The sequence below is a fragment of the Mytilus californianus genome, unplaced genomic scaffold (genome assembly GCF_021869535.1).
Source record: "Mytilus californianus isolate M0D057914Y unplaced genomic scaffold, xbMytCali1.0.p SCAF_4, whole genome shotgun sequence".
Classification (NCBI taxonomy): domain Eukaryota; kingdom Metazoa; phylum Mollusca; class Bivalvia; order Mytilida; family Mytilidae; genus Mytilus; species Mytilus californianus.
Genome location: NW_026262690.1, coordinates 24,188,951 through 24,204,194, shown reverse-complemented (window position 1 = coordinate 24,204,194; position 15,244 = coordinate 24,188,951). Strand labels below are relative to the sequence as shown.

General features: G+C 31.0%; 1 protein-coding gene across 1 annotated transcript in view; it reads left to right on the top strand.

Moving 5' to 3' along the window:
• Positions 1–15,244, top strand: part of LOC127737739 (structural maintenance of chromosomes protein 4-like) — a 41,298-nt gene that overhangs the window by 14,513 nt on the left and 11,541 nt on the right. Inside the window, exons 8-18 of the mRNA XM_052248603.1 lie at positions 603–753; positions 1,680–1,823; positions 2,140–2,217; positions 3,513–3,634; positions 5,159–5,267; positions 6,356–6,487; positions 7,433–7,635; positions 8,297–8,481; positions 10,118–10,227; positions 12,362–12,484; positions 14,205–14,331. Coding sequence (XP_052104563.1) covers positions 603–753; positions 1,680–1,823; positions 2,140–2,217; positions 3,513–3,634; positions 5,159–5,267; positions 6,356–6,487; positions 7,433–7,635; positions 8,297–8,481; positions 10,118–10,227; positions 12,362–12,484; positions 14,205–14,331 — 1,484 coding nt within the window. The remainder of the gene's footprint in view (positions 1–602; positions 754–1,679; positions 1,824–2,139; positions 2,218–3,512; positions 3,635–5,158; positions 5,268–6,355; positions 6,488–7,432; positions 7,636–8,296; positions 8,482–10,117; positions 10,228–12,361; positions 12,485–14,204; positions 14,332–15,244) is intronic.

Below are 15,244 nucleotides of genomic sequence, written 5' to 3'. Positions count from 1 at the left end.
TGTTTCAAAAAGCTGTAAAATCTTGATATTTTAAGCAGGGCCTTTTGGGGATTAGAAGAAGAAGAACATTTTATTCCAATTCAGGGCCCCAAAGGGCATAAACATTTGATATGACAATTGTAAATTTGACTTTAAAACAAATAACATTCAATAAAATCAAGTGATATATAACTTTTCTTTAGTAAATATTTAAAAAGCAGCTTAAGCTTTTATTATACACAATGCAAGTGTGGCTGATTATGTACTGAGAAAAAAAATAATACATAGTTATATAAAGTATATATATAAAGTTGTCTAGCCCAAAAGGTTCAGTATGTTAACAGCCCTTCCTGTGTCAGCAGCAATATTTACCAATGTTCAGTTCTGGGAGCATACGTTTGCCATGCCAACTTTCTACTTGTTATTGTTGTCAAATTATGACAAGTGATGTTTTCATATGGTTGTTATGTCTTCAATATTTTGCATTTTGGGTTGTGATAAAGGTTAATCTGAGAATGATTATTTGCAACAAAACTGTGATTTACACATTAAGTGTTACATTTGTACGTTCATTTTCACCAGAATATTGAAAGTTTCTAGATCTTTATCATTTCTGTTAATAGTGAATATGAAGGACAAGTAAAACATTTAGAAGAATCAAAAGAGAAATTTACAGAATATGAAAAACAAGATGTGAAATGTAGAGAAGATTTAAAACATAACAGACAGAAAACAAAGAAATTAGACAAACAGTTGGAACAAGAAAAGAAAAAGGTAAAACAAAGAAACTAGACAAGCAGTTGGAACAAGAAAAGAAAAAGGTCAATTTATTTACAAACTATTAAATGGTTAACAATAATATAATGGTAGAAAATTGATATGATAGCATATTAATACAGCAAAAAAAATTAACCAGGTAAATATCTTGAAAAAGAGTGTTAGCCACCATAAATTAATCCCACATTTTCAGTTACCATGTTATCAAGTATAATTGAATGATATAACTTAAAGAACTAACTTCCAATCAAACATTCTATTTTACTTTGGTCTTTCAGCAGGCTTCCTGAAATTCATCAAAGGACCATCAGACATTTGGTCAGACACACAGGAATGTTTCATCTGACAGATCAAAAATCAGTTGATCCACAATTTGTGGGGATAATCTGTTATCGATCAAATCTGGAGAAATGCTGGTTTTCCTGTAACTCTAATTTATAATCTGTAACCAATATAAGGGCATGCTGAGTAGAAATAAACCGAAAATTGTAATGTTTTCCTGAGCAGTTTTCTTCATAAAAAATTATGAATGTATAAGGAAAAAGTTGGTGGGTACAAGATTTATAGTGCAATCACAACAATGGTGACTAGAAAAAGAATATCTAAAGATTTTTGACTTGATTTTGGTTGAAAAATATGTGGTCACAAATTTTGTTTACCAGACATTTGGACCTATGATTTGCCAATATTTGTGTACCTAACAAACAGCATAATTGTCAGACTTGTTATAGGGTACGGCACATTTTGGGAAGCTTGAATTAGTTGAGAATATATCTGGAAGCAATTTTTTTTCTTAGCTTGATGTAAAAAGTAATTGAATTGTTTTATTTTTTTTTTAGTCATTAGAGTTTTAGACTTTTATTCCTTTAAAAGAAAGATTGTAATCTCAAGGTTTCAGAATGAAAGATCTTATTATTATATAGGTGGAAGAATTGAAGTCAATGCCAGGTGAAACGGAGAAAGCTATTACAGTCCATCAAGGAAAATTGGAGAAACTTGAAGTTAAAAAGAAGGAAGAAGAAGAAAAAATGGCAGTAGTGATGGAAGGACTGAAAACTGAGACTAAGGTGAGATTATCAGCTAAATTAGATATAATTAGTATAAACCTATGGTACAGACCTCTGCATGTGTCTGGAAAAAACTCATGTCTGGAAGCCAGAATCTAATTCAAATTCTTTATCATTGATAACAATCTGTCAACTTTCATGATGCTGTCTTTTGATATACATGTACATATATTTGTAACAGAATATATTTTGTAGATGTTTTTAATGGCACTTCTTTCATTTAGCATTCACAGTATTAAAATGCTGTAGTTCTATTCAAGAAAAAAATTATTCAAAACTAAATGCAAAAAAATATTATATTGTACTATTTATTCAGGGACTACAAGCAGAAAAAGACAAGAAAGAAGAGGAGTTGTTAAAACAACAGAAGTTTGTAAATGATATCAAATCTAAGGTAAATGTGCTGCTATCAAATGACAAATATATTTCTTATAATGTTAATGAAATTCTTGAACTAATGCATGTATATATACTAAATTAAGTCCTCTGTGTGCATTTTTATACATTTATTATGAATCCATACGTATAACTTGCAAAAAATATTTCATTTGGTGATTGTTGATCGAAAACTGCTGATTAACTTTTGCGTTTTGGTACATATCGAGACCTTGATAATCAACACGTAATTTGTGAATGTTGAAGTGAGATGATAGAGTTATGTTTCTATGGTTGTTTTGTTGATTATACTTTGTCATAACAGTTGTTAAATGATTTGATGTAGTAAATTTTTCTTTCAGAATTGGTTAATTCCATCTTCCTTCCACATTTGTTTACTTTTTCTTCCATCTTCCTTCCACATTTGTTTACTTTTTCTTCCATCTTCCTTCCACATTTGTTTACTTTTTCTACCATCACAGTTTTCCTACTCACTTGTGCATAGCGATTATTGAATTTCTATTTAAGGAGATGGGTCAAGTTAAGGTCATTGTGTAAAGCAAAATATTGTCTGATGAAATAGTGTCCCTTAGGACAAAATTAAATGATTATCTATCACTACATTTTGTCCCTGTCTATGAAATAATGTCCATAGAAGGACAATTTTCCCTATGGAATTTTGTCTATATATTATGTATACAGACAACATTTTATAGATAGATAGTAATGAGATTGAGTATCTTTAAAGGAGATTATCCACTTATATTTTGTCTATATTGAAGCAAATATTTCATGTATTGATTGTCATGAAATTTTGTCTCATTAAACATGTTAAAGGGAGATGATTAAATTTAAAAATTTGACAATGACATCATTTAAGTGGGTTTTTTTTTATTAATAATATCAAACCAAGTTAGTTATAAACAAAAAAATAATTTTTGCACATCATGGATGGCAAGGAGTACAAACAAAAACAAAATATTATCAGTTGTAAATCTAAAAACATGCATCCTGGTGCACTGCAGATATTAAGAATTATTTGATGCAGCATTTCACACATGCAGTATACAAATTAAGTGGCTCAATCAGCTGAAGATATAATTTCAGTAGTGAATTGCCTTAAACTTAGGCATTTGAAACAAAAAACATTTGGTACAGCTATGAAAATAAAAGAAAACTATGCCAAGGAAGACTATGCATTTCTTGAGTTGCTTAGAGTCTTTATGCTTCTGTAAATTTCATATTTATATAAAATGATAAAATAAAATATCTTTATCTTGCATTGAATCTAAAAATTTCACATATGTTTTTCAGTTGAACATTGCACAATCTGAATTGGACATTTATTTAAGTAATCAGCAGAGTGAAACAAATAAATTAAAAGAAATGGAGAAAAATCTTGACAGGGCTAAACATACACTAGAACAGAGAGCCAAGTAAGTTATAAATGTAGAAAGGAAAATTTTAACATCATTGTAATGAATCAACTGGCTATAGACAAGAGAAATGATTGTGTATACACTTTAGTGAAACACACAAGTAACTATATACAAGACAAATGATGTTATATACACTATATTTAAACACAAAACAAGTGAATTTATACTCACAATATTTAAACAAAAAACGAATATTTGTGTATATATAAAAAACTTGTTTGTAAAAGACCATTGAATGTATACACAATATTTACATATTCACCTGTAGTTAGGCCCAGGGGGATAGTTGTCTCTTTGGCAATCATACCCCATCTTGATTTTTGTATTAAACATATGATACACTATATTTAGACAAGACAAATTATTGTGTATATACTTTTAGACACAACATAAATTATTGTGTATACAATATATATAAAATTACTGTTATCCACATACCTGCCAACTTTCAAGATTAAGACGTGAACTACACGTTTTTGATCCTTGTCATGATTGCATGATCATGATCTTGAAAAAAGAACTAAAACCCGATTTTGTGGAATTCTACATGAAAAAAATTATTGTTCACTATTTGGAACTTTTCCCAAGGTAGACAATCGTGTTCAGTTAATCAAAGTCTGTATTTTTCATGATCACTTTAATAAGCAAATCATAATCGTTGTTTCTCTTGATTATTGGGCATTGCAAACATGCAAAAAATCAAACTTGTTTGGAGTTTTTGAATTGTATTCCTCTGTCTGCATGTCAGAATTGTAAAAATCAGGAACATGGCAGATGAATTTTCATCTGCAAGAAGTTTCTACTACAGCTTAAGGAGAAAAGCATGGCTGATTGACAAAATTCAATGATGCAGTGCTGCCATAAACCTAATAAATAGTAGCTTATGGAGTGTTGTCATTTTTGTAATTAAATTACCAAATCATTTTAAATGCAATGTACTTTCTTTTATTCTTCACAAGGAATCGAATAAATGTCTTTCTTTGTCCATATCTTTAAATTGGAAAAATCCAGTCACTTAAATATTCCTACACAAGAAAATATTTCCTAGTATTCTAGCTACATGTTGATCTTTTCTACAGAATAAAATAAGTACAAGAATCATGCAAATAAAAAGAAGAAAAGGCTTATTATCTCATCATCAGTATACCATTTAAAAAAAAGATATGACACTTTTTCTAGAGTGCAAAACTGCACACAAAAAACGCTTCAAAAAAATGGTAACCTTTGAAATTGATGTCTCACACTAAAACCCCCATGGGGATTTTCAAAAGTTGGTAGTTATGCATCCACTATATTTAAACTCCAGACAACTTCCTGTATAAACACCAAAGATCATTGCAATACACTTAGATTTGTCATTGAAACATATTTTCTATTTTGGAATGTGTTACACTTGAGAATTGTGTTCCTTCTAGGTAACGATTGTTTTATATTCAACACTATTATTCTTAAAAGAAATAGTTTGGAATATATTATAGCTTTGTTCCATGTATATATAAGTTGGAATTTGTATATCCACAGGGAAATAACTGATATACAAAAGAGATTACCAGAATCAGAAGATATGGTTGAAAAGGCAAAGAAAGATCTTGAACTGGCCACACGTACAGAAGAAAAATCTACAAATGATGTAAGAATAATAATTTTAGAACAAAACTTAGCATATCAGAAAGTGGAATATTGTTCCCTAGGCTATAAAGTAGAAGAGGTATATAGTTCTTGACCTTTCAGACCATCCATCAGTCTTCTTGGTCTCTGGTTGATAAATCAAATACCTCATATTGAATTACAAACTGACTTTGATATATAGTTAAAGAAAAAACCAACACTCTGGCAAAAAACGAAGAAAAGACTAACAAGTCTGTACAACTACATAGAAAACAAAAGACAAACATGAACGCCACAAAAAATGGTAGGTCAACTGATGTGCATCAGAAGGGTTAGCAGTTCCTACTCCACATGTGGCACCCATCAATGTTGCTTAAGTAAGAACAAATAAGGTGATAAGTCTCATTGGGTGATGTCACAAACACGAAAAAGAGGACAGGATTTTGGTTATAATAATTGGAACATATCTGTGGTCATCTGTGACACAGATATTCCATAACGGTCACCAACCTGTGATGGTGTTTACTAGCTTCTTTTCAATCTTGCTGAGAAGCCCCTGTATAAGGTCTGTCTCGTATGAATAAAGGAACAAATCCACAAGAAGAGGATCACAGTAGGTTCCCGTAGGACCACCCGTTGTTAATTGAAAAACTTTTCCTCCAAATAGAGCAAATATGATGTCAATCAAAATAACAATCATTTTGATAATGACAGTTTCAAAGAATTTTTGTTTTGAATCGGAGTGGTTTTTACAAAGTATGATTTATCCCTTTCTAAAGCAAGATGTTTGTATCTACGTTGGCCTTTCTTTTTTATGAAAACAAAGTTGAACCCTAAAACCTGATCCTAACCTAACCTTTACCATAAACGAAACTTAAGCCTAAAGTTCAGGGACCCCAAAGTAAAAGAAGGCTGATAAGTGATAGTATAATAGATTTGTAGGGTTGCCTTTAACATACTCATCATGCCTTGTCCTTCACCTGATTATTCCTTATGGTCTATCAGCTGTGTTATATTTCAATAATCTACTGTTACTTGTTCTATTTATTTGTTTGACATTTATGACAAAAATACCTCTACCTAGATTTGTTGTTTGTTTTTTTTTTTTAGTTAAGAGCTTTAAGAAGTAAAGTAGAGGAGGCAAGGAGTTCAATGCAGGCAGCTAAAAGTAAAGGGAAAGTTATAGATGCTCTGATGCAGATGAAGAAAAATGGACAACTACCAGGTGTAAATGGCAGACTGGTAGGTTTTCTGAAATGAAGCTATAGTCAATTCTGTTATATTCTTAATTATTAACGTTCTGCATGATGAAAATATTTGTTTAACCGTATTCCCCATTTGAAATATGCCTTCTATAAATTTTGGCTCCATATTGTGTTTTTTTGAAAATAAAGACACATTCCACAGATGACCCCATATAATATCAAAGTCACAGTACACAAAAGGACACCATTTACACACTTTGATGATAGCTCTTTTGAACAAAATACAATAAATTGTGTTGAAAGGTTGGTATTAAGGAACATATACAAATGAATTTAAAAAGTAGCTATAGTTGTACACATCTCTGTCATAAGATGGTCAGTTGTTTCAGTGTCAATCATACCACATCTTATATAAACTGAAACATGCAGAACATCTTCCTGCCACTAAGATATTCCTGCCACTAATCAGGTTTTGTCTCATCTAGAATAAATACACAGGAATTTAGACTCATAAACAAAGACCTTTCTATCTCATCCCAACTTATACCTAGTGATTGGAGGTTATTTGTGATGAGACATTTTCATCCATTATATTTGTTCTTTTTTGCTTGTTCTATTGTTTAGGTTAAGTTTTTAGGATAAGGTATGTAGCTTAGGAACTATAAAACTTTAAATGATGGCTTGTTAAAGGCTTAAAATCTTACATGTATCATATGGCTTTATGAGGTCTTCATTCTTAAGTGAAAAGGTTCAATTTTTTTAATAAAATATATATCAGAAATATATATTCTAGGTCAACAAAATTAGAATTGTAAATTCATTATAAGGAGTACATATGTGACATTTTCATTTGACCTTAACCTCAATAGACAAGACAATTTTGTGTGTCAATCTTGTTATAACTAATGAAATAGGTGTATGATTATATTGCAATAATTAAATGTTTAATTGATGAAAAATTAACTCAACTTTATCTCTGCAGGGAGATCTTGGAGCTATAGATGAGGAATTTGACGTTGCTATATCTACTGCTTGTGGGGCACTGGATCATATTGTTGTTGACACAATCAACACAGCTCAAAAATGTGTAGAATATCTAAAGAAAAACAACATAGGTTCAGCAACATTTATAGGTCTGGATAAAATGGCTAGATGGAAAGATCATACGAAGAGAAAAATCAGCACGTAAGTCATACATTTTGTAAATACAAAAATTATTTTTTAAAGGTATTTAAGAAACTCCATTCTACTGAACTTTGGCTATTGTAATAAAATATTACTTTAACCCAAAGAAGACCAATAATTTCCAGAGGAATCTCTTACAAACATGGTATTTATCTTCACAAATTCTTTTCTTATAAAGATAAATTTCAAAGGGATAAGAGCATAGAGTGATTCAAGTCTGTTTTTGTGGGAAATAATTAAATGGATAAAAAGTTTGTGCACATAGAATTTATAAGGATGGAAATAGATTTGATATGGCTCAAGATGTGAAATGAGGTATGCATTTATTGAGACACATTGAGAAAGAAACCTATTGAATCAAAGATACTAGCAAATGAGATCTATTTTTAACTTCAATTTTTAGTCTAAAAGCTTAAATTACTGTTTTAAATAGTAAGTTATTTTTCCAAAACATGCATCGATGCTAAAAAAATACACTGAAAGATTTATGTCTTCAGTAGCTACATAATGCAGCATTGGTATCTATCCATCCAATTAATTCTAATTCCTGTCCTCTCTTAACACTAAAAAAATATTTTTCAATACCCCTTGTAATTTGTATAGTCCAAGGTTGTTGGTAGAAAATCTTTTACAAACACTGAGTTTTTATTTCTATTTTCAGACCAGAAAATGTTCACAGATTATTTGATCTTGTCAAAACAAAAAATCCTGAAATACTGCCTGCATTTTATTTTGCTCTGAGAGATACATTGGTTGCCAATGATCTGGATCAAGCCACGAGAATAGCTTATGGAAAAACTAGATTCCGAGTAGTTACACTTCAGGGAGCTCTTATTGACCAATCAGGTAATGTTCTGATTTATATTGTTTTAATCTGGCAGCCATTAGCTTCAACAGTTAGAAGCTTTAAAAAATCTATACAAGTTTATGCATGCCTTTGAGACACTGTTTTTGTCATGAACATTTGCAACTGGACATTAAGAACAAACAATGTTTTGTGTTTTGAATATTGGTTGTAATGGTGCCTAATCCTACCTACAGCGCACATGTATTATTTTGTTGTTTTTATACTTTATTTGTCATTACTTTAAAAGACAGATACTGCTTTCTATTGGAAAATTATGGAAGACGCTCACAAAACAAGAAATATTGAATTTAACAAAAAATGTCCACCTTGAAAAGTCCACATCCTGACTTAAAGGAAAAGCGAGATTATGTATAGAATGTTTTCCACAGGAACAATGAATGGAGTATGTATAGAATTATTATTTTCCACAGGAACAATGAATAGAGTATGTATAGAAATATTACTTTCCACAGGTGCAATGAGTGGAGTATGTATAGAATTATTATTTTCCACAGGTACAATGAGTGGTGTATGTATAGAATTATTATTTTCCACAGGTGCAATGAGTGGAGTATGTATAGAATTATTATTTTCCACAGGTACAATGAATGGAGTATGTATAGAATTAGTATTTTTCACAGGTGCAATGAGTGGAGTATGTATAAAAATATTACTTTCCACAGGTGCAATGAGTGGAGTATGTATAGAATTATTGTTTTCCACATGTGCAATGAGTGGAGTATGTATAGAATTATTATTTTCCACAGGTGCAATGAGTGGAGTATGTATAGAATTATTATTTTCCACAGGTACAATGAGTGGTGTATGTATAGAATTATTATTTTCCACAGGTGCAATGAGTGGAGTATGTGGAGTATGTATAGAATTATTATTTTCCACAGGTACAATGAATGGAGTATGTATAGAATTATTATTTTCCACAGGTGCAATGAGTGGAGTATGTATAGAATTATTATTTTCCACAGGTGCAATGAGTGGAGTATGTATAGAATTATTATTTTCCACAGGTACAATGAATGGAGTATGTATAGAATTATTATTTTCCACAGGTACAATGAGTGGTGTATGTATAGAATTATTATTTTCCACAGGTACAACAATGAGTGGAGTATGTATAGAATTATTATTTTCCACAGGTACAATGAGTGGAGTATGTATAGAATTATTATTTTCCACAGGTGCAATGAGTGGAGTATGTATAGAATTAGTATTTTCCACAGGTACAATGAGTGGAGTATGTATAGAATTAGTATTTTCCACAGGTACAATGAGTGGAGTATGTATAGAATTAGTATTTTCCACAGGTACAATGAGTGGAGTATGTATAGAATTATTATTTTCCACAGGTACAATGAATGGAGTATGTATAGAATTATTATTTTCCACAGGTGCAATGAGTGGAGTATGTATAGAATTATTATTTTCCACAGGTACAATGAGTGGAGTATGTATAGAATTATTATTTTCCACAGGTACAATGAGTGGAGTATGTATAGAATTATTATTTTCCACAGGTACAATGAGTGGAGGTGGTAATATAGAATTTTTTGATTATTTTCCACAGGTACAATGAGTGGAGGTGGTAATATAGAATATTTTGTTTATTTTCCACAGGTACAATGAGTGGAGGTGGTAAAACAGTAATGAAAGGAAGAATGGGATCAGCTTTAGCAGCAGATGTAGATCCCAAACAACTAGCCAATATGGAAAATATGCTAGAAAAGGTATTAAAATTCACGTTAAATCTCCCTCGGAACTTATTTACAGTAAAAGCTTAAGAGGTATATTGATATACATAAGAAGAAATGTATTTGAAAATGTGGTCTTTAAGTTTCTATTAAAAATTTGGTTAAACACTGTGTCAAATAAGCATTAGATTTTTAGTTCATTTTTGTTTCACATTGCCAAGTTCTTAAAGACCAAACAGCTTATTTAATTCTACAAATGATTTTTTCTTAAAATTTTGTGTCGAGGTATTTAATGATTTTGGAAACAAAATATGATGAAAAAAATTGGGGGTCACTGACTTTGTTTTGTCACTATAGCAACCTCAATTTCATGTTTTTGCCAATTGATAAGTATTTCATTATTATTTCAAGTAAAGATTATTCAGTTAATATCGAAGCCAGAACCAAAAATTGTTTTCCACACAAAACAGAAGATTTGTATCTATCTAATAAAGACTCAACACCATATGATCTAATTTGTTTTAATTTCTTAAATTGGGGTTTATATTATTCCCGCCAAGATATATGCCAAAGTAAAATCTTTTTCCATTGTTAAAAAATATCTACCATTTATTTCTTTTAAAAAATTACAAGAGTGGAAGTGCATTTTGTACTTATTAAGATAAGATAATAAAAGGTATACATGTATGTCACCGGCCTTTTAAAAAAGTTATGAGTTATATTACGTGTATTTTTTCATTTGTTTTCAAGAAAAGAGTTATCTATCCTCCTGATGTCATAGTACAAATTTGCCGCAAATTTTTATAATGAATTTCATGAATATCAAAAATAGGAAATTTGATACAAAAAAAATTGTCTTCATGGGCTTTATATCCGAGAAATCAGGAGATTGTATCTGTATATATCAGTACTTTACAGATCTAATAAATGTAGCTCAAAATCGACTTTCGGAAACACTGATGCCAGTGATGGAACGCTTAGTTAATTGTAATTATGTGCTACTCCTTTATATGACTCTTATATGAAAATTTAATACCAGGCAGATGGTGACAAAACCAGAAGAATATTACCGACTATGTGAAGGGGGATGAGAGAACGAAAAGAACTCTTAGCCCTAAAATGCCAATGTTATGAGAAGGAACATATTTATCTTGCTTTTACAGCAAAGGGTTAAATGTGCCAAGTTTTGTTAAACATTTATTATTTTATAATGCTAATTTCACTAATGAATTTTCATTGATATTCCGATATCCCACCCAAAACAAAGTTTTCGGGTAAATATTCTGTTCTAATCAAAACCCAATTTATATAATAAAAAAGAACTTCTAAAACAATTGGTTCATGCTCCATAATACCGTTTGCAAAGTAAAAGTAATAAGTTTCAGGAGCGAAATAAATTTATTACAAAGACAGTAATAGTATTGATAGACTGACCAATATAAAACAATAATACAAAAGACGCTGCATTTATAATAACCATTGTATGTTTGTTTTAACTCAGATTCATTACTTGCACCTCACCATACAATTTTCAAAGAATATTTTAGGATTTATATGATAAATATAATAGCTGGTTATAAACTGTTGGATGAAGTTTTAGTCATATTCATTTGGTTTACCTTATCACTGACTTTTTCAGACGTGACTTTTTCAGACGTGACTTTTCAGTATTCTTAACAAAACGTCCTTTGATGCTGGATGCCATTTTGAAATCTGCTTAATGCGTGATTTGGAACGCGATAGTTTGCAGTTTTTTGTTGGGTTGAAAAGACAACGTCATAGAGCTTTTTTCTCACAATACACGTTGCGCTAGCTAATGCGCATAAACAATAGGCTGTTTGGTCTTTAAGGCATTCAAAAAATACTTTTAGATTTTATTTGTAATGAACCATTGTTCAACTTCATTGTTTCTGACAGTATATAAGACCCAACAATAGAATTGTTATTCTTTATAATAAGTACTTCCTTTGATTTGGTGTGGAATGTCTTCTCTTCAATCTGCCTTTGTAAGTTGTCAGCATTGTAATTGGGTACAGTTGCTTACTGTTGTCATTCAGGCAGTGGACTATAATTTAAAGAACAACTGAGGGCAATATTCATTAAAACATTATGATTATTAAATACAATTTTGGTATTTTGAAATGGGTAAAAAATGGGTGTGTAATTACAGCTTACATCTGAAGCCCAGACTAGTAGAGCAAATAAAGAAAGATTGGAAGATGTCATAAGAAGAGAGGAAAAAGATCATTCACATATGAAGCATTCATTACAAAAATGTACAATGGATATTGAGGTAAGGATTTAAATTATATGTCACATGATCAACAAATACTGTATATCGGCTTTTTTTTCGCGATTTCATGACTAAATGGGCAGGTTAAATTTTCACTGTGTGTAATTTTTCGCTGTTTCGGAAAATACATGCGAAAATATAACTGTATCGCATTGTTAAAGATGTAAACAACACAAAATTGATTGACTGACAGATAATCGATCAAAAAAAATACAAGTAATACAAACGTAAATACACAATTAAATTATTAGAGAACTTTTATGGAACATAAATTATGCACTTTGGGGAATGCTAAAAATTGAAGGTTTTGATCATTACAGATATACAAATGTCCGTGTAGAAGTGATTTATTTTTATTTTATTTTTACATTAAATGTCTATTGTTTGGGTTAGGACACTTTTCAATACAATAAATTGTCACTAATTAACATCTGATTGCTGTGTTGTCAAAAGGTGTGACACGTATGTTGAGACGATTTAATTATTATGAAAACAGAGTTTTTAATTATGTATGCTCATTCTTGTGATATGTGAAACAACACAAAAGACTCCTTAATTGACAGTATAATGTATAAAACTTTCAAATTTTGATAAATCTTGGAACATTCAGGGTCAAATTTTCACGTTTCTTTAGTTACCACGAACAAAGCGAAAATTAAACACACGCGTAAAAAGCCTGATATACGATAATGAATTCAACAAGCTCTATCTATTCTGAAAATTTTAGAAAAATCTGTCCACCTTTTTTGAAGTTATTGCACCTGACATGTTGATTTTTTAACTCTGTTGGCATTTCTTGACCATTGTTTTGATAACTATAAGAGTTAAGTTAAAAGTGAATACGCAAAAATTATCAGCATGGCAAGTTCTATCTGCTTGAAAAATTACAGAAAAATCTGTAGGCCCTATATGGAAATATTGCCCCTGAAATGTAAGTTTTTACCAATTTCCACAGTTTTTGACTGTTATCATTAACACTATAGGAGCTAGGTTAAAAGCTAGGTGAACTACAGAAATCTTCAGCATAATAAGAATTATCCACCCTGAAAATTGTAGAAAAATCTGTCGACCTGTTTTGGAGTAATTCCCCTGAAATATCCATTTTTTTGCAGTTTTTGGCTGTTATTTTGAAAACTAAGAGCTAGGTGAAAAGTGTACATGCAAAAAAATGATCAGCATGACAAGATCTATCTACTTTAAAAATTTGACAACCTGTTTTGGAGTTTTATCCCCTTAAATGTTAATTTTTACTCTCTTTTTTTTCCTTTTTTTTTTGTAGTTTTGGCCAAGGATCCGGAAATTTTTTCACCCAATTTTGATCATTTTTAGAGACTTGAGAGTTAGGGGCCTTTTTTCAAACTGTTGACTTCATACTAGATTCAGGCCATCAACAAAGTTATATTGAATGTTTCACCGCATTACTTCATATGGATTCTTACCGGTTTTATAAAAATGTTCAAGAACAATTTATGGAATGCAAGAGTTTAAAAATGAAGTGATTTTATTGACTTAAAACTGTAAATATCTCGGGAATCAACCACCTTCCTTTTGATTTTCAGAAACAAATACATTTCAAGTTTATCATTAATTAAGAGTGATTCCAGATTCATGTATGGAGTTCGTTCTGTATAGCTATATCAGGATAATTTGAATGCAGCTAATAAATCAATTATATATAAGTGCTTATCAATGTTGAAAATATGTTTTTATAAACAATTAGGCAAATAAAGAACAAGAGGCTAGGTTGACAACACAAATAAAAGAACAGGAAGAAAGAGTTAAAGCAGCTGCTCCCGATGAAAAAGAATTAAAACAGTTGGAGAAAAAAGTAGGAGAATACAAAAAAGGTTAGAATTAAAATTATTATTATGTTACTTTACTGTGGTATTATCCATCTGGTGTACTTTGGTATTGACTGATTTGATTTAAAAATCATTTACTACACTGATCGACAGTTCTGAAATCAGAAAATTATTTAAAAGTTCATTTCCGTCATGTAGTTGTCCTTATAAAACAAATTTGTCTTCTAATTATAATGATTCCAGTTTATTCTGTAAACAAATGTTATGTGCATCAAATTATGTCCCTAAGTAAAATAAGTATTACTCCTGCTGGATCAATACTTCTGACTGCTGCCAATTCTCCTGCTGAAACAATACTTCTGACTGCTGCCATTTCTCCTGCTGGATCAATACTTCTGACTGCTGCCATTACTCCTGCTGGATCAATACTTCTGACTGCTGCCATTACTCCTGCTGGATCAATACTTCTGACTGCTGCCATTACTCCTGCTGGATCAATACTTCTGACTGCTGCCATTACTCCTGCTGGATCAATACTTCTGACTGCTGCCATTTCTCCTGCTGGATCAATACTTCTGACTGCTGCCATTACTCCTGCTGGATCAATACTTCTTACTGCTGCCATTACTCCTGCTGGATCAATACTTCTGACTGCTGCCATTACTCCTGCTGGATCAATATTTCTGACTGCTGCCATTACTCCTGCTGGATCAATACTTCTGACTGCTGCCATTTCTCCTGCTGGATCAATACTTCTGACTGGTGCCATTTCTCCTTCAGATATCATTTGCCCAGTAGTTGATACTTTTGTATTTACATTTTACTTGATGCTCTTACTACAATTTCACATGTATGTAATTGATAAAAATTTCAAGCAAAAATATATTAATGGGAATTAATATGATATTCTAGAGCTTGTGTTAACTAACACGATTTTCCTTTATAGAAGGTTGCTGAT